This window comes from Agelaius tricolor, unplaced genomic scaffold, assembly GCF_023055355.1.
Source record: "Agelaius tricolor isolate 1412-34295 unplaced genomic scaffold, bAgeTri1.0.p SCAF_67, whole genome shotgun sequence".
Classification (NCBI taxonomy): Eukaryota; Metazoa; Chordata; class Aves; order Passeriformes; family Icteridae; genus Agelaius; species Agelaius tricolor.
Window position 1 is genome coordinate 1,556,685 of NW_027269327.1, and position 19,985 is coordinate 1,576,669.

General features: G+C 43.0%; 2 protein-coding genes across 4 annotated transcripts in view; one reads left to right on the top strand and one right to left on the bottom strand.

The window, feature by feature from the left end:
- NAV2 (neuron navigator 2) overlaps positions 1–15,999 on the bottom strand; it is a 388,804-nt gene extending 372,805 nt beyond the window's left edge. For 2 of the 3 annotated variants that reach the window (XM_071417131.1, XM_071417129.1), the window contains exons 1-2: positions 15,844–15,999; positions 12,256–12,869 (exon numbers count right to left, since the gene is read on the bottom strand). In XM_071417131.1, coding sequence (XP_071273232.1) covers positions 12,256–12,330 — 75 coding nt within the window. In that variant the 5' untranslated portion in view covers positions 12,331–12,869; positions 15,844–15,999. Of the gene's footprint in view, positions 1–12,255; positions 13,019–15,843 lie in introns of those variants that run through there. The other variant, XM_071417130.1, reaches the window with a different exon arrangement.
- On the top strand, positions 15,639–16,235 carry LOC139584828 (basic proline-rich protein-like). Its single transcript, XM_071417117.1, has one exon. The coding sequence runs from the start codon at positions 15,639–15,641 to the stop codon at positions 16,233–16,235; it is 597 nt and encodes a 198-aa protein (XP_071273218.1).
- The last annotated feature ends 3,750 nt before the right edge of the window (positions 16,236–19,985 follow it).

The following is a 19,985-nucleotide window of genomic DNA, read 5'->3' on the forward strand; positions in this document are numbered from 1 at the left end:
ATTGGAAGATACCTAGCAAGATAAACTTATCAGCATCTATGATTTGTTTATACACACACCCCTCTTAAGACATTCAAAACATCCTGGAACAAACTTAATCCTAAATCCTTCTGCATTTGATAGTGACCAGCTTTATCAGTCATGATCCACCACCCTATGGCAGAGGAAATGACAGGGAGGAGAGGACAGCAGTTACTGCTTCATCATCTTCAAAACCATGTACACCTGATGTCGATTAGACAAAGTTCTTGAGCTGTCCTTGCTCCCCAGGAGCACAAGGCAGCAGCAGAGAGGGATCACCTCCATTTCCACACACACCTCTGGCTCTGTGGGACATTTCCCTCAGCCCAGTTTCTCTTTTCAGAGCACACCAAAACTCTGTACAGACAGGAATTGTCTGCACCTCAATGCACACCTAAAAAGCCACTATGGAACAGTAAAAAAAAAAAGCTACTATGTATGGAGCAGCACAGTCATTAACAGGCTGCAGAGTATTGTGGTTTTGTTGTGGTTTGTTAGAGGTATTTTTTTGTTTGTTTAGGGGGTTTTGCTATTGTTTAGAAATAAGGACACTTCAATTTTGAAGCAGATTTCCTCATATGAGGTGAATGCTTGCATCATACTTGCTTTCCACGTGTCTTGTGTTCTTTCCTGCAAGACTCAAAGAAGTACTTTTCATCATTTATCAAGATTATCCATTTCCAACTTCAGTTTTACTAACAGCAGCAAAAATCCCAAATAAAAAACAAAATCAGCACTGCAAGAACAAGCCAGTTCTCCTCCAGCTTCCCATCCTTCGTCACTCTTCTATTGGTTGATCTTTGGCAGAAAGACCTTGGAGCTACACTGCCTAAAAGTCACACAAGGCCACGCTGACAGCTGGATTAATTTGAAAATTATGCCCAACTCCAAAAGGAAAAAAAAACCACACACAAAAAAAAATTAGCTTAATCCAAGAGGAAGCCAATAGTGGGAGCTCTGTGTCTCAGATATTCTCATCTGCACAGGGCAGCACTGAAGGGGTCACCCAAACAAGTTAGCCCATGAAATGTGAAGCTGCAGCAGCAGCAGGACAGTGGCAGACAGATCAGTCCAACCCATGTGACACACTGAGATTGTGAAGGGTTCTTTTGGCTGAACTTTTCAGTAAAGCTCCAGAGATGTTCTCACTATTGGAACATCCCAGGCTGGGCCAATTATCACCATCCAGCTGCAGCACTTCCCAACCCAGATCCTGCCAAAACAACCTAGAGAACCAGGGAGGGAGGATTTTCTTTCATACCTCAGCACCTCACACACTCCCCTCCTGAACCACCCTTCCTGCTATTATTTACAATTGCAAACTAACATTCTCCTCTGTAGGACTGAGGGGACTTTTGGGGTCTGTTTGGCCAGCTCTGGACCCCAGCTCCAATGACAAGGACAAAAGCAAAAGGTGGAAGGTGCTCTTCTTCTCAGGACCATTGTCCCACAGTTTTATTGTGGAACACCTCCAGGGAAAAGAGTATTTAGTCAAGCATCTTAAAGGAAAAGGAGTTTGAGGACAGGCTAGTCCTATTGCCAAGCCTGAGCTCCAGCAGTCAGCATATTAATCAAAATTATGCCAGTTTGGAAGGCAAATTCAAGAGACAACAACCAGGGAGGTATTGGTGTCCAGGAGGAAAAGAGGTTGTCAGACACATGGCAGGAGATTTAATGGGATACAACTGATAGAAGGGGCAAGGGGAGGGAGGGCAAGACCACCACCACTACCAGGGCTCTGGGGGGAGAGGGGAGAATGGAACAAACCATGTGATACAAACAAACTACTCAGTTTGCAATATAAAAACCACTCAGAGCAAAAATCCCAATCACCCAGTGCAAAGCAATAGCTAAAGAAAGAACTTAGTGCAATACAACAGTCCTCTGTGAAGAGATATGCTTGTATGCATGGAAAAATCCAGCAGCTACAAACCAAAAATATATTACCTACAGATAAAGAGAGACGAGTACAGAAGACTTAAAACATTGTGTTTATGCCATTATTGATCACAATGGATGTTACAAAATCTGGATTTCCTGCTAATGTCACTCAGTATGTGTCTTCTTCCTCATTGTGATTCTGTCAATGCATTAGACACATTGACTTCACATTCAGCCCCTGTAAATACAGTGCATGACATTAGACCACCCACCATCAATTCCAAGTTTCAGGCCCTTAGGAAAGCAATCATCTGCCTATCTATGCAGAAAGGCCCTTGCCTGTACATGCTTCCATCTACTTTGGCATTTCAATGTGCTGTGCTGCACTTCAGGTTACTCCATAGTTTACACAAGGTGAAAAATCTCCCCCCACACTCACCTTTCATCCTCTGCCAGCTGGTCTATTATGCCATGTCATCTGAGTTTTAAAAGGATGCACCCATGTATTTATTTTCCCCACCTGATAAATATTTATGAATATTTTATTCCAGTCCTGACATATACACACTATAACTAATCTTCCTTTTATTTAGTCAAGCATCTTAAAGGAAAGGGAGTTTGAAGACAGGCTAGTCCTATTGCCAAGCCTGAGCTCCAGCAGTCAGCATATTAATCAAAATGATGCCAGTTTGGAAGGCAAATTAAAGAGACAACAACAACAACAACCCAGCACGTAAGATTAATATGAGTTTCACATCAATAGAGTGCAGTATTTAAAACCTGCAAAAATTAAATGTTTATTTGAAACATCTCTTCTGGTGTTTTGTGGTGGTTTTCTCATTCACAGAATGTGAGCTATCAGCCCAAATAACATTAAAGCTCAAACATTATGCAATTAAGAGATAGCTGACACAACTTTCATTCATTTCTATATCTTATGTTGATTTTGATCAAGGCTGATATGGGAAGGGCACACTTTCAACAACTGAATTAGCACCATCTAGTTTTTGTTTGATCAGTTTAACATTCACATATCAACCAATGGAGCAATAATAGAACAACTGAGGTCCAGTTAATGCTCATATCACAAAACAATTTTACAGCAATCCAACTCGCCTTACCCTAAGCTTTACAATTCTGTGATTTCTCCAGTTTCTAACCACTATCATTCCTACTGTGGTCACAGGATTCACTTAAAAAATGTGAGTATCATAGTACTAAATTGACAACATTTTAAAAATTCACTACCTTGTTTGACACGATACAGCAAACACCAATGAAGAAAACAAGGCATCTGAATTAGGAGACTTCAGAGAGAGACCGTGAAATAACACAGGCAATTCCATCTGCCTTGTTACATTTTTGGAGTAGTCATATTGGATGTATGCTGCTTATCCAAAACAAATCCTCCAAGTTCCTGAGGATCTGATAGTCACTGCTGTCATCACAATGAAGAACTGAAAGACTTTAGAAAATAAACTGCAAGCTAAACGCTTGCAGCACATAGAATTCTCATTTTCCACCTATAAGTGGAAAGTTTTTCATAACAAGCCTACCTTGTCTCTATTGATTTCTCAACTGTTATCAGATGTCAGAAGCTACTCTCTTGCCCCTCAGCTCCCTTGAATACAACTCCTTTTTTTAGTGCAGAATACTTGAAAAACAGCTACACAAGTCTGAGTACATATTTATTATCATCAATGTGCAATAGCCTCAAGAGACATCCACGCATCATTATCTGTTAGCAAGAAAAGGAATCACAGTCTTCAATACCAGGCTATTTTTTCCCTAATGCTGCAAGGACAAGCTAATTTGTAAGCCAGATCATTTCTTTCTCAAGGATGAATGACAGTCTTCTGCAAAGAAGGGATTTTTATAATTCTACCACAAAAAAGGGAAGATTTTTTTTTCACTCTACCACAAAGTCATGTCCACCCTCTCACTGCCTTTTACTTCCATGGGAATGCTGCAGGAGTCTCTCAGTCTCCCAGAAATGGGTCTGGCTCCCATCAGAAGCTGCAGTAGACTCCTGAGCAGCTGGGGAAAGGTTGAGGCATCTGCACTGGCTCCATCTCCCCATAATGCTGTGCACAGGGACCGTGGGTCACTGTCACACCCTTGCTCTGGGTTACCCTGCATTGCCAGATGAGGAGCAGAAACAGAGAGTGCACTGACTGGCAAAAGGGTTTGTGCAAGAAAAGGCAAGGAACTCAGATGTATCATCCCTTCCAGTCCCTCCTCTGCCCAGGGAAATTGCCACTTGATCTAGAAAACAATAATAAGGTTCTGCATTACAAAGGGAATTCAGCTTGGAGAATAAGTTCACTTAGTCCAGCAGCCTCCTACCAGATATTTTAGAGTTAAACCAATGACCTTAAGCAATTTTAGAAGAAAATACCCATTTTCATCTGTAACATACCTATTTTCCTGCCAGGTTCTGTTACATTTTAAGTATTCCTCTTAACAATTCTTTGAAAGTAACACATAAACATGAATGGAAACACAGACATATGATGCTTTTCAAGCAGGAATATCTAAGAAATACACATTTGTAACACTCCCCAAGAATTTCTTCATCTGCACTACACCAGTAAATATGCTTATAAAGTTATATGCTTAAAGTTGTTTGTTGTACTGGATCTACACCTTAACAGAGAACCCTAATTTCTCTGTTAAAGAATATACTAGAACTTTGCTGCTACTGGAAGATGTCACTAATATTTGCTCCCTAAAGTTATGAATTGCTGCAGTGTGCAAGCATAAATAAATCTATACCCCATCTGTCAAACTAAACTATAATCAACCAGAAAAACCCCTAACATCAAGTGTCTAAAAATAAATACTGACAAATGCATGTCTAGCTCTCCCTAATGCCTTCCCTTCTGGAAGACCCTTGAGTCTGGAAGACTTCAATATTTGTAATACACCCTAAAATTAGTAAAGAAGTCTGAATTATAACAGAGACTACTTCCTGTACACTCCTTCCTCCTTTTCCCCATTCCCTTTCCTCCCACTCCCTTCACCAGGAATATCACAATAGATAGCAGACCTCAGGGATAGCAAATTTGCTCCCAGGCACAGACATAACGAGAGGCAATGTCTGACTGCTCAGTCTGAATTTCCCAGCCATTTAGGTTTTGAAGTATTTTATGCCATGGCCCACACATTATTCCAAGTGACAATTACTTCAAAGCCAGAGGGTAGCCATTTGCATAATAATGAACATTTTTCTAAGGAGGTGTGCAGGAAACTACACGCTAATGAGTTAGAAGGTATATTATCTGAAAGTCACACTTGCTTTACAAAAATAATTAAAAACACAGCCTCTGGTGTTTACCTTCTTGCACCTTTTATGTAACAGACAGAGACACCTGTCCTATTAAATGCACAGGACATAGCAGTAATTTTTGCAACACTTATTGCTGGCCAGGGGTCTGTGTACAAATCACCAACAGGATGGGACTGCTGAGGAATGCACCTCAGTTTCCTAAAACCTCTAATTTTAATGATTCCCACAACACTGAGGCATGTGACACAACAGTAATTTCCATTGGACTTTTCCCAAGTGTAAGGGCTGGCTCCTGAAGCAGTGCATCAGGTGAAATGCATCCTATGGCACAGAAAACTTGGTTTGCTGCATCTTAATCACAGAAAGAATGAGGGAAATGCAGCAACTCCTGGTAAACCACTGTAAAAGAAGGGAATGAGAGACAAAGTGAATTTCACAGCTGCAGAAGCATCTCCAGGAATACTCTGGTATTGGGGGTAAGTTTTCTTACAATCTAACTAGTAACAGAAGAATTTTTTTACTAAGTAGAGAGCTCTCTTTAGCATCCTACAACCCTTTTTAATATCAGAAGTTCACTTTATTTTGAAACAAGTGTTCTTATATTCCAAAGAATACACCCTATACTACATAGCACTTACCTGTATTTACTGCTTATGCCTTTTGGTTTCATTATCTTTGAAATTAGATTGATGAAGCCATTAGGATCACAGCTATAAAATCTTCCTTTATACCACAGGATGTGGAAAACTGGAGTAAGAGGCTCACTAATGCACTGAGCCACAGTTACAGCATCATGTCCAGCTTTCACTCTTTAGCCCCCATTTACAAGGGCCACAGACAAGGCACCCCAAAGGCAGCTAGAGGAGACAGAATATATAATCCACCCCAGACTGGAGATTTTCCACAGAATCAAGACGTCTGGCTAAATTTTGAAATATCCCAGCTAATTTATGACCATTAATACTCACAGTCATCCAAAGTAAGAACAATAATCACACACCATGCCTTAGGGTTTGAAAGCCTGTTGTCAGCAGCAGCAGCTGGATTTCTTCCCTAGACACAAGGCAAGCAGCTGATGCATCACCATATTGCTGGGTTTCTGTCCAGCCCTGAAAGATCAGCTATTGATCAGTGCCACTGGCACTACAGCACACCAGACACTGCTGCAGGATTTGAATGAGCAGGTCACACCAGTGCAGTCTTAATCTACCATCAGAGAAGAGGGGGGAAAAAAAATCAGTTTAAAACTACGTGCTGTGTAGGTACACACAAATGCAAGTAGGGGAGTTCTTCCAGGCAGGAGCAGAGTCAGGGGTGCCATATAAACTCCTTATTATCACTGATCCTCACTTCTTTCAGACTGGAAATAGCCAACTGTTCCATATTGTGCACAACAATTTCAGCAAACAGAAATAACTTCTGACTGATTTTGTACTGTTCTGTTAAGAGCATCTGCACTTATCTGCTGTGTAATTTGTTTACCAAGCAAACATTTTCAGAGGCATGCATGCCAGAACTTTGGAATAAACCCTCAAGAATAATTGTTCTGCTTTTTGTTCACATGGGGGAAGGTGACTATCAGGCTGCCCCAAGCATATTGTAAAACAAAAATAGAGGATGGGAGTGATTAAGGTAGAGACCCAAAACTCTGTGTCCTGCTCAAGGAGTGCCATCAGCAAATTTGCAAAAGGTGTCACAGATGTTTTCCACAGAGATTTCCAGAGTCCTATCCTTGTGGAATATGCTTCGTTCACATTTCTCCCATCACTTCAGAGCCACAGCATCAGCAGCAGCAGTTGTTGATGCATCTCATCAGCTCCTTGCTTTCAGCTCCTGATCAACTTCATTCCCTCCCTCCCAAAGAGGCTTTAAGCCACAGTTCATGTGGAAAGCCATGACTGTCCTGCATGGCTTAAGCCACCTGCTCGCCCATGGGTATTTCTTCCACATTCCTGGACCTTCAGCTGAAACTCCTCAGTCAGGAAATTTTTGAGCTAATGAACTCCACTTGGTATGAGGAAGAGAAAGAGCATATGTACCTGTGCCACATATAGTTTACTCACTGTACAAAACAGAGGTAAAGCTCAAAAATGTGGCCAAGCCTAAGACCCCAAGAAATGACACAGGAGCACTTTTCATTGCACAGTAACACAGACATGGGGAAAGGTCAGGGCAAAGAGATGAAAGACTGACAGAATTACATGAGTCACTTCTAGTGGAGACTATGCCAGAGTCCTCAGGCACATGAAATCCACCACTTGCAGTCTAATCTTTGATTGGTTGACATCACCACAGATCCTTTGTATCACATCCTAACAAACTTACACAAGCTGGAGAAAAATCACCCTTCAATCTTAAAAAGTTTGTAGATTCTTTTAACTAGACAAACATTACAAGAGACATCAGCTGAATAAGCAAGATCCTTTGTTTATATTATATAAACATTTTTGACAATATGGAAAATTTCTTCATGACCAGGGTCTGATTGGGAGAGGGCTGGCAATACCAAATCACACTTCTATGACTCTCTCATTAAAACCATTGTAGAAAGAAGTTCCAGATAAAATAGAAGAATGAAATACCTTGTAGCGACCATTAAGGTGAAAATCTGCCTCACTAAAACAAACACAGCTACCTGGTTTCTTTGAGCCAATTTCTCAGTGAAGAGTGGTTTAAAATTGTCACAGACAACACACCCACAAAAAAGGGTTACAGAAGCATCTTTTACAGCAGGAAACTTATGACCTTAAAGCAGAAGCCAAGCCCTGGACACACCACCAAGGCACATCAATGTAACTAAAATCTCCCAAATCTGATTCTATGATTATAAGGTTTAAAGTAAATTTATTAGCCATCTTAATTACTGTAATAAAAATATAAAATCCTGCCATGAACTAAAATTCTACAGAGATTGTTATGTTTAAAGAAGGTTTTAAATATCTGAAAAATCAAGGAGAAGCTGACATTTTCTCTGTTCTCCCGCTCAGTGGATTTTTATTGCATGTGTATTTCCATAAAAACCCAGTTAGTTAAATTATCAAAACACCACAACACAGCTTGCTGTAATTTCATAAGCTAAGTCTTGCTGCAATTTATAAGTGGTTACACTTGAGTGCTTCCACACTGGCTCAGCAGCACAGCACCCAACTGCATTAATGTTTCAGCACAAAATTCTGTTAATAAACACAGTACTCAGCCACCATTACTCTGCTGTAAAGAGCACAAGCTCTCAGTATAAGCAGGTCAATACATGTGAGACTACTTATGCTCCTTAAACTGACTTTGATATAAAGGTAGCAGCAGAGCATCCTCAAACAAATGGGAAGTTTATCAATAATAAGGCAGGAAAAACACAAACCCAGGAGAAAGCTAAAGCATATGGCTTCAGTCACGGGTATCACAACGACTGCTCCAACAAAAACAAGTCAAGAGAAAAAGACGCCCCCTGAAAACAGTGTTAGTCTGCTTGTAACACTGTAAAACTGCAGCTCACACATTCTTCATTCAAAATAAAAATAAGAAAAAAAACAAAAAGAGCTGAGGGTGTTTACTGTCAAGTAGCAAAAGGGGAAAAAATACTAGAAGACCACCATCAGTTTGGCTTTCCAAGTCCAGCACCAGATGCACTCTGCCTCTGTGGCAGCATGCCCAGAGAGCTTGAACTGATATTTCAAAGTCCAGGGTGACAATTATTTTACTGTCAAAACCAAAAATGCCCCTTAACCCACACACAAAAGCAATCATAGAAGCCTGTGAGGTGCACTGATCTCTAAGCCTGTGAGGTGTGCTACTACCACACCACTTTCTGTGCTGCTGACAACAAAACACAATCCTTCCTGAAACAGACCAGCCCAGGACACCAGGCAAGAGCAAATAAATCTCTAATAAAAAATTAAAATCACAAGTCAAGCAGAGACAATTGTTCAGTTAGACAAAAGAGCACATCTAAGCATAAAATAGACAGAGATCCTTCCAGAGTCTGAATGCATTTCACAATTCCATTTTACTCATCGTTCAGTCAAAGAGGGTTCAGTCAGGCAGAGCAGAAGACACTTCTGTCACTATTGCACATATACATTTCTTTAGGATGTCCCACTAATTTAGAGCTATGGACCTGAATGAAAAGTCAAGAGGAAGGAGGAATGAAGGATGAAAATCAACTGAAGAAATTTTTCATTTCAATCATGAGAAGAAAATGCATTTAATTAGAACACAGGGCAGCACTAAATTTTTCATAACACAGGACATGAAAATGTACCTCACTAGATTATTTTAGCAGCAGTTTTTACCTTTTCTTCTTCAAAGAAAAAAAAAGTAAATACCTGAATTCACTGCTCACAAGCAATCATCCATTTTATACCAAAACAATACTCTACATACAAACTTTACAGACAAAAGGTCTGCAGCATCACCTGCATTACTCTTGTATTTAAAGACTCTCTCGCCAAGGTCATATCCTGGCATAAAGCCTGCTCACTGTTCACATTAGTATTCATGTTGGTAATCCTGCTACCTTCAGATGGCCAGCTTACACGGCTGTTAAACCTGATCAAATTCTTCACTTGAACATTACCAGTTACATGGAATTTAGCTATGTAATTCCCACTAGAACCAACTTAAGATATGTAGATGGCTGAATTGCTATCCCAAAGATTAATATGAGTCCTCTTAAAGTCAGCCTGGGAAGCTGTGATGACTGAAAAGAACCTGCTTTGGCTGATTTCAGCAAAGTCAGAGGCAGCCTGGTTTTGAGTTCTTGAAGATCAGCCAACACATAAAAAGCAAAACCCCATCCCTCTAAAAAACAAGCACAAATGCTAAATCTTGTCTTTGTTTAATCAATATAGCTACTAAGTTGATACTTAAAAATACACTTTAAAAAAAACCAAACAAACAGGAAACTAAGCTTTATTTGTACACCACAAATGCAGACACAGCATTCTATACTCTACTTGGGAAAGACAAGCCAGATCCATCATCAAGGGGTGTACATACACAGACAGATTCTTGCTGCTTCAGAAACACTGGACAGTGGTTGACTTTATGTCCATTAAATATATTGGTGATAAAAAGGATAATGTACTCACCTGATTAAAATGAGCTTGGTCTTTTTTCTTCCAGCACAAGCCTCATTTTCAAGAACAAAAAAGTGTCCATTGATAATTAATTTTAATGGCCTTTGATCACACATACACCTTTCCCTATCAGAAATCTAAGAACTTTAAGCTTAGAAACACTCAAGTTTACATTACTATTCAATTCCATAATAACAACAACTGAGTTGCATCAACATTATCATTATTCCAAACTGATTTTTCCCAGTAAGCAGAAGTCTAAGCAAAGCTCTCATCAGTAACCTTTCCCTGAAAAATTCTATAGGAAATGAAATACAATACTCTATTAGGACTTGTTTTGCAAACAGAAGTGAGAGAGATCACCCAAGCATGCAGAGTCATTAAAATGGATCTTACATATATCATTATAAATTTAATAATCTCCATGACGGCTAGAGTTCAAGTTAAAATGAATGTCAGCAAAGCATGACCAATTGATGTTATCCCAGCTGCCACTGAGCCTCACTTGGGGTTATATTATACATTCAGAGGCCCCGTGCTACATGTGCACCAAACACCCAGAGCCAGGAGCAGATGGGAGATGTAGGCTCCCATACCTATCAGCAAGGAGAGACAGACATAATTGCATATTAATTTTGGTGCATCAAAACAATTACAGCAGACTTCGCTGTCACAGGTCACAAATGTTTTTCCCATCACACCCCAAATGCAGGATAATGTTGGACACTTCAGAAGGGGGAGGAAAAGTGTTCCAGCAGCCTCCAGAAATTAAGTCAATAGACGGATTTTGTTTCAACCCTTATTGATTTACTTCGGTCCCAAAATGCTTCCTTGAAAAAAGCAGAAGGAAGACCTTGGCAGCTTGTCAGTTAATAGATCATGCTTGCTGCAATTAAGATACATCCAGGAGTTTTATTTTGTTCCCCAAATGCCATTTCTCTCCAAGCAAGCAGCTGCATTTTATCCAATTGCTGAAAGTTTTCCAGGCTGCTTAGATTTCTAATGGGGTGACAGAGAAACCACTTTTATTCTTCAGCAGACCTGATGAAACTGACACAAACCTCCCTCTCCCTGAAATTAGACAGTGCTGTTGAACAGCAAAATAATAACTGAGGGTCAATTTCTTTTTTTCTAACTCAGTTTTCAACTGAAATAAAAATCATACAGGGGAAAGGAGCTCTCCACACAGAGCTGAACATAGCATTTTCTATTGCCCATCAACTCTGCATGGAGGACAACATCAATGATTTATACAGCAGAAACATGTCAAGCTGTAGTGTGCTTGACTGGTGCCAACAAAACAACTCCAGAGCCCCAGTTGTTCACAAGTTACAGCTTTGTCTGGGACAAGGACTTCACTAAGGTCAATTTAGTGCCCCAGCCCATTAGGATGGGATAACTCAGCACCACCCTGTCACACAGAGCTGCCACAAAGCACTTGTGCAAATTAAGGGCCAACAGCTGACATTAAGCATGTTCCACCGTACATTTTGATCCAAGCCAAAATTACATCTGGCAACTACAGCAAAATGCAAACAGTTCCACCAGGACAATGAGGACACTGACAAGTGCACAACATCCTCAACAAATGAAAACACCAAGAAAGCATTTTTCAAACCACTCCACTACTGATATCAACAGGAAAAAAGAAGCTAAACTTACAACAAATCAATAATCTGACCAGACTCAGTAAGAGTCAGTATACTTCATTTGCACTGTATGGCTCTTCATCAACAAACAGCCAGAACTGTAGAGATCTCTCCCTTCTTTCACTCATATCACAATTTCCCCTTCCCTCAGCTCTTTGCTCCATACATTGGAAGAAGAGAAAGACAAACATTTTCCAAAACATATAATCAAGAGATCTACAGCTGGCTGAGCATAGCAAGCAGCAAGTACAAGTGATAAAAGCATTATGAAGAGCTATTCTGCCACTTGCAACTCCTTCAGTAATTTAAGCAGAAAGTGCTCCCACCTTTTGTCACTTACCCTTTTTTGATCTTCCAGTCCATGTGTCACAATCTTTCTTTTCTGATGTTGGCTGGATTCAGATCCAGATTCCATTTCCCTGCTGCAAAGACTCCTCCAGCCTCTTTAAGCTTTCTCTAAAAATCCATAGCATAAACAGCAAAAATCTAAAAATAATTTAAAAAAAGGCGAGACAATTCCTTCAAACCTCGTCCATTGTCTTTCATCATTCTTCTAAATTCCCATTTGCCATCACTGCTCATTATCCTAACAAGCAGCCATTCTGGGAGCCTCTGTATCCTATAGCAGCTCAGATGAAGGTTTCCATGTAAGTGCCTTAGAGGAGGATGACAGAGCTGAATCCAAACCCACTGGTTTGTGCCACATTACTGCTCCATCAGCAGCCTTTTCAGTGCATTCCTGGCACAGATAATTTATATGTCAATAAAGGTGTAAATGTGCATTTAATCCACTGTGTTGATATTATCAGCATCCCTCTCATGGGCCGCCTTCCTCCCATAAATCAATGTAAACACTTTGCAGTGATAATTGCCTTTTGCAAATCTAGCAGGTGTTAATTACGTAAAATCATCCATGCACACTTGTCATCTTCTTCTATGTATTCAAACAAATACCTAAAGAGGGAGGGAAAAAAAAAAAAAAGGCAGTTTTTACCAGTGTGAAAGAAAACATAGCTGATGTTCTTTGTCCACCACCAGGAGCCCCAAGCCAGAGCTGATACAATAATTACATGTTTTGAACATACTACACTCCTCACCCAAGCTACTCCAAATGCTCTGATGCCTGTTTAGAGTGTTACCTTGCCTTTGGGACTTCTTGCACAAAACCAGCCCAGAATGACAATACTGTACATCAGAGCTGAACCTACTGCAACAACACTGACTGAAGCCTGCAAGGATCAACTCAAAACTCAGCTTTCCAGGGCTCAGAGGCCCAGACCTAAAGCCAAATCCATTATTCTTCTCTGGGGTCTCCTACCCAGGGATCTTTCTCCACAGTCTGTAAAGTTAATGAGTGCCACCTCCCAAAATCCTGAGCATGATCATGCAGGAACAAACAGGTTCTATTATTGCTTGGGAAGGAAAGCTGAGCAGAGCCTGAAATCACAGCTTAACAGGTCAACCAGCTTAAAATGCTGTTCTTTTTGTACTGGGAAGCACAAGTTGACTAAAAGAGACAAAGAGTCTCCTGGGTTAATTTGTAAGGTGGGATCAATATCAGCAGGCTTCAATATGCAGGCACCAGGAAAAACACATTTACTACACTGAATTCCATACTAAAAAGGATAAACATTAAATCAATTTCAGCCACCTTAGCTGAGCATGGTAAAAGAGCACACATGTAACTGCATGTTATAAGCCTGGTAAGCACCAAAAAATCCAAACCTGTGTCCTATGTAACAAAGGAACTAATAAATAAGAACATCATCAGACACTCTCCCCACCACTGAAGGATAAACAGCATAAAAAATAGATTTCTCACGAGACAGAGGAAATGCTTGCTCTGCATGCTGACGTCCCTTGTTATGCCAAGGCAAAGATCTTGACAAGACAACAGGTAGAAATGCTGCTTTTGCCTCTCACTGCTCCTCACCAGGAAGGCAGTTCTCTTTCTTCTAAAGAGCACAGGAAAGAACACAGCTGATTGCAGCAATGCTTTGCCATTTGAAAGTAATCTAAAAACACATCTAACCCATTTTACAGAGAAACAGAAGGTTTCCAATTCTATTTTGAACCAGAATCTCCTCCTGATCTGTGGTTTCAAACCTGCCAATAGCCACAGAAATCAGACATGTACCTTGAAGGCACTTCATGGCCTCCAACCTTAGCAACAAATATCACAAGCAAAAAAAACCCCAAATTTTATAAATATCCTTAAGCCCCACCGAGGAAAACTTTTCCCCTCCAGTGACTTCACTGTGATGTGACACATGAGACTGCATCAGTCACATCGTGTAATGCCATGCTGGAATAGCATGACATAACCAGTGCAACTAAGGACAACACGAAAGGTCCCCTCAACTAGGGGAGGGGAAAAAAAAATAAGAAAAAGTGCAGTCTCTGGAAGTTCCTGTGCATTCAATGTTCCAGCTTTAACCATCATGGAAGCAGCCTCTCTAGGGAAACACATGAGGATCTATTTGTATGTAGTACTTAAAACATGCCTGCAACCTCAGACCATGTGTTATAGGTATTTAGTGTCACTGCCTAAGTTAGCTACATTAAGCTTCATATATTAAAAAAATATATATTAACATGAGGAAAAAATGCATCCTGAGGCTTAAAAAACATTTCAAGTCAGCCACAAACCAAAACATTTTTGAATATCTAGACTTAATTTTATTTTTACTACCTCCAGTAAAAATAAGTTTCACTTTTTAATCTTTGTGTATATCTGACTGTGGAAATTGATTTAATTACAAATTTAATGTAACACCAATTAATTAGCATTTAATACAAAACAAAAACTTCAAGAAAAAAAGGTAAGGTTTGCTGGGGCAATCACCACATAGCCAGAGACACTGAAACTAACATAAAACCAAGTGACCCAAAACCGGTGTTACCCCATTCTCCCATCACAGCAACATCGAAAGCCCCCAGTGGGGCTCTAGACCATCCTCCCTGAATGAGCAGCTCTAGGAGCTGAGAGCCTGCACCTGACCATGGCTTAAGCACGTTAACATCTCCATGAACCACAGGTGAGTTGATATTCTTAAATTTAAGCCATAAGGGCTCCACCTGGGTACGTCCTCCCAGGGTCCATCCTCAACACACACGCCCCAAAAGGTCCCCACCTGCACAGAATGTCGCTCGCATTTACCTCGCTGGATACCCAGATCCTCAAGGACGCCGCCTGGCCGCCAATCTTCCATTCAAAGTAACGCAAATTAACACAACTTTTGGGGCTTTTCTCGTTAAAATGTAAGCAATCTCGCAACAGCGGGAATTTTTAATTCCCGCAACCGCCCGTGTTTCGGGAACAAGAAAGCAAGCAAATCCACAAGTTCTTTTTTTTTTTTTTCCCCACACGGGGAGCAGAAGCCCGGCAGCCTGTGAGTCCCGCGGCTGCGTGAGGGGCCAGACAAAACCCCGCGGGTCTGGGGACCCCCCGGCCGCGGGCGCCCCTCTGCCCGGCACACAGCCACAGCTAAAGCAGCAGCAACAATGTACAAATAATCACAGAGGGCAGCAGCACCACCACCCGCCCGGTGGCCGGCCCCGCCCGCGCCCGCCCCGCCAGACCGCGCTGAGGGAACGACCCCGACGCCGAGCCCGCAGCGCCGAGCCCCGCACAAGTTGCGGCCCCGCCGCCGCAGGGAGCGCGGAGCAGCCGCTCCCGCGCAGCGAGGCGGGCGGTGCCGGCCCCGCCGAGCCGCGCCGCGGATGGGGCAGAGCCCCCCGGGAACCCCTCCCGCCCCGAGCCGCTCCCCGGCGGGCAGGGCTCGCTGCCGGCCGCCGCCGGGGCGGGGGCTCCGCCCGGCCGGGGCCGCGTCCCTCCCGCCGCCGGAGCAGGCGCGCCGGGACAAACTTTCGCATCCCTCCTGCGCGCCGGGCCGGGCTCCCCGCGCCCGCCGCGTCCCGCCGGTACCTGCCGGGGCTGCCGCGGCGGGGCGGGCGGCTCTGGGCGCTGCTGCTCCCGCGGGCCGGCGGCCCATGCGCCCGGGCCAGGGCAAGGGGCCGCCCTGCGCGCCCGGCTCCGGCTCCAGCGTCGCCGCTCAGCGCCGCCGCCACAACTCACTCTGGCGTCGCCAGGACAACGAGCGCCCGCCCTTCGCCGAGCCCCCTCCCTCCTTCCCTCCCTCCCGCCCTCCCCGCGGCGCCGCCCAGCGCGGGGGCTCCCACGTGGGGCCGCCACGCCAATGGAAGGCGGGTTGCGGCCGGCGGAGAGCCGCTCTCCAGGCGGGAGGCAGCGGACGCCAGCCCCTCGCCGCCACCCCTCGGCCACCTGCCCCTTCGGCTCGCCCGCGTCACCTGCCCTAAGAGAGCCCTGGAGGCCGCAGTGTCGGCAGCAGAGCGCCGCGGGCAGGCTTTGGGACACAGCGTGAGGTGTCCCTCGTCTGCCCAGCCCATGTCCTACAGCCCGTCCCGGTGCCTTGGGATCCTGCATTGCTGCAGGACCGCGGGCACGCAGGTCTGGGGGTGTTGGGCTGCCTGGAGGCCACAGCAGTAGGATCCTGTTGAGGGGCTGTTGATTTCTGAGGGCAATGAGCTGGTTGTGCTTCACCGCCTGCTCTGACTGCAGCCCAAGGAAGCAAGAGTGCGATACCACATGGCTGTGTTGGTCGCACAGCACTATTAATGCAATATATTGGTAGTAGCAAACGTGTCTTGATTAGGTGTGTATTCAAAAATCTAATGTAAACGTGCTATCACCCTCTCGTTAGTGCAGGTCCTTGCATTGCTTGGAGCTGGGCCAGCTGCTCCAGAGCCCCACAGGCTTTAACAAGCCAGAGCTAATAAGCCAGGCTGGGTGTAAGTTCACTCCTCGCAGAGCCACTTAGGAAGCTCAGCACCAGTTCTGGAAATTACAAGTAGCTGCACTCCAGAAGGTTCAGCAGAAGCCTTCTTTGGTCTGACTTGATTTTCTGGCCCAGCAGCCTTGGTCATCCTGCCTGGCCCACACATCTTCTGTGGGGGAGCAAAAGGAGTGCTAGCAAATATTATCACAGATGCAAAATAAAGGGGGGTTTATACTGAAAGATTTGGCCCCAAACTGAAACGCACTTTTTGTAGTGGGAGTGCTGTAACACACTGTGTTAGGAGCAGAATGTTACTGTCCAAGTCTGGGCTGGCTGGAGGCCACAGAAAGAGGATAATGTTGAGGGACTGTTGATTTCTGAGGGCAAAGAGCTGGTCGTGCTTCACCGCCTGCTCTCACTACAGCCCGAGGAACCAAGAGTGGCTCCTGCCATCCATGCTCCACCAGAGACCAGCAAGAAAAGGAGTGGTTCCTGTTCTATGGCAGTATAGATTCAGAAGCATCATCACCTTTCACCCTTCCTGTTCTGTTGTTATCTTATTACAAAAGTTTCGTACCTTCTTGGTGATTTAGCGTGGGCAGCTCCTCACAGCACAGCCAACAAACTCCAACTACCTCCTCACCCAGCTAACCCACTCGTTTATAGCACTCATCTTCTGATTGGACACAGCTGTGGCCTGTTAAGGACAGGCCTGTTCCTAATCTTTGGTGATCAGTACAGCTGCACCTCCTCAGGTGTGAGACTACCTTCTGCACTATCTTTCTTTTCTTACATTCTATCCCCCCACACTAGCTTAGATAGGAATATCACCAGTGCAGCTTTTCAAGGCATTTTCCTCATTTTCTCTCTACACTTGCTAGTTCATCCTGTGACTCCTTCTGTAGCACCTCTTTCCTGAGCAGAGAAAATTCAATTCTACACTAAATAAAATTATGGCTACAGTCTTGCCCTGATTTTAGCTTTATCCTCAAAGCTTGATTTATCAGAGCTTTCAGGCCAGTATTTGCTACATCTACCAGTAAATAAAATTTACATCTTATTCAGACCATTTCTTTAGTTCTGTACTTTAAATGTCAAAGTACGTGGCCTCTGTACAAAGTAACCTATGAATTTAGGTTGCCTGAGGTTTTCTTTAAGCTTACCTGGAAAAACAAGATGTCACAAACACCTGGGCTGCTGTGGCTCTTGGGACCTTTGGGGACAATGTGTCTTGCAGAAAGCTTCTTTGCTGTGACTCTCAGTCTGGCCCGTGTTCCAAGGCCTTTTCAAGCATTTTAAGGGACTTGCTGACTGCCAGCTCCCCTGGAAGATGGCATTTCTGTCAATGTGTGACCCAACTCCCTTTTTTTATACCAATACAACAGGGATGAGAAATTAAGCCAAACTTGTTCTTTGGCAAATTCAGGTGGAGTTTTAGTATGGTAAGAGATGGTTTATAATACATTACTTAGAACCTCTGCCTCTACTGTAACATTTTTATGTTTAGAAAAATCTTCTTTTAAAATATGTGGCTAGAGGTAGAAAAGAAGATTAGAACAGCCTTGTCTGTGATAAAGGAAAATTTCAATTCAACGGGACTGCTGTAAAGGCCCTTATTTATTTTTCTCAGCAGTTGCATTCACTCGCTTGCCTGCAGCTTTAGTTGTTGTGGAGGTTTTCTTCTGTAAATTCTTCAAAGTGATGGATTTTCTCTTTGAAAGAATGCTTGACTGTAGAAAACTACAGAAGTGTAACCTTTTTTTTTTTTTCTCTGTGCACATGTGATGCTTTGAGCTTTGAAAAGACGTGTGTACTGCCACCTCTTTTGTTAATTTGCATGCCAGGAGCCTAAAAATTTGCATTACTGGCTTCATGCTCCGCAACTGAAAGCAAGGACAGTGATCTCCCACTCTTTCCAGTTAAAGGTCATCTGAAATACATGTTCCTCTCTGGCTCAGACTAGTGAGACATTCAGCATTTCATTAATCAAAGAAGAACAAGGCTTATTTTTATTGATTAAATGCTATGGTTGTAACAAGAAGCACTAGTGTACAAGGTGTTGCACATATGCACCCTCCCCAGTGCTTACAGTTTAGACAAAAGGCAAGAGAAAAACAGCAGGATTTTAATTTCTGTTTTAGAAGCAGAAAGCTATGGCAGAGAGCTAATGAGGAGAATTTGCCAAGATCACATCTCCCAACTGAATCAGCATCTTAACCACAAGCTATTCCTGCTCTTGCTGGTTCTTATCCTTTTGATGTATTCCAGCTTCTTAGGTAGAAGTAATCATGTATAAAGTTACAGCCTTGGACTCTAAAAATATAATGATCGAAGTCCAAGTTCTCATTGGACATTAACACAGAAATAATTCTCTTATTTAAGAGTCCATACACAACCAAAGGTAACAGCAATTGTGCTGTAAAAATCAGCAACAAAGCACTTTAAATGCACACCTTTAGTCCAGAGATAATGTCAATCAAATCCCAGTACAAGTCCTATGAAAAAGCCATTTAGTATTTTCACAGAAAGGAAAAGATTGTGCAGCAGCCTGGGACTCGTGACTCCTGAATTTGCCAGCTCTGTGTCATCTAAGCTCACCCTGGGTTCTGTGGAAGCACACCAGGTTCCCACAGGATAAAGTCTAATGCCAGCCATGCGTTGTAAATGTGTTAAATCAAAGGTTGCCTTTTACCCCCAATTCTCTAGAAGCTGTGCTGAACAAGGCCTTCCTCTTGGTTAGAGCTCAGAGGCAGCAGGTCCTTGGTGCCTGAGTGCCCACTGGCACTGGCCATGCTTTGGGGCTGTGATCTCAGCTTGGACAGCAGATCTGGCCTGATGCATTTTAATCACCATTGCAATACAAGGCTCCTTCAGTGCTGTGGAAGCTGTGATGCCATAAACCCACGCTTTGCCATGAGCATTTAGAAATATGAGGCTTCCTCTGCAAGGGCCTTTTTCCTGACACTGCTAAATGTCAGAGAAAGTTCAGTTCTAACACATTAAAAGATGCCTTAAAATACTGAATATTATTCATACTCTCAAAGAACTAGTTTTTATTTTAAGTGAAAAATGCTTCATAATTAGAAAACAAAACATTCATGAAGAGCTACATGCAATTCATCATCTGAAGAATTTAAATCATTTAGCTTCAGATAATTCAGCTTTGATCCATAGACTGTAAGAGTCAACATTTCCTGAGGTGTTTCCACAGACTTTTGAGGACAATGTTGAGTTCATTTCTCTGTGTGTCTGCTGCAGGGTCTGGTAAAAC

Bases quoted from the DNA above. Each gene is read 5' to 3' on its own strand.
- LOC139584828 (XM_071417117.1), top strand. From the start codon at position 15,639: ATGGGGCAGAGCCCCCCGGGAACCCCTCCCGCCCCGAGCCGCTCCCCG.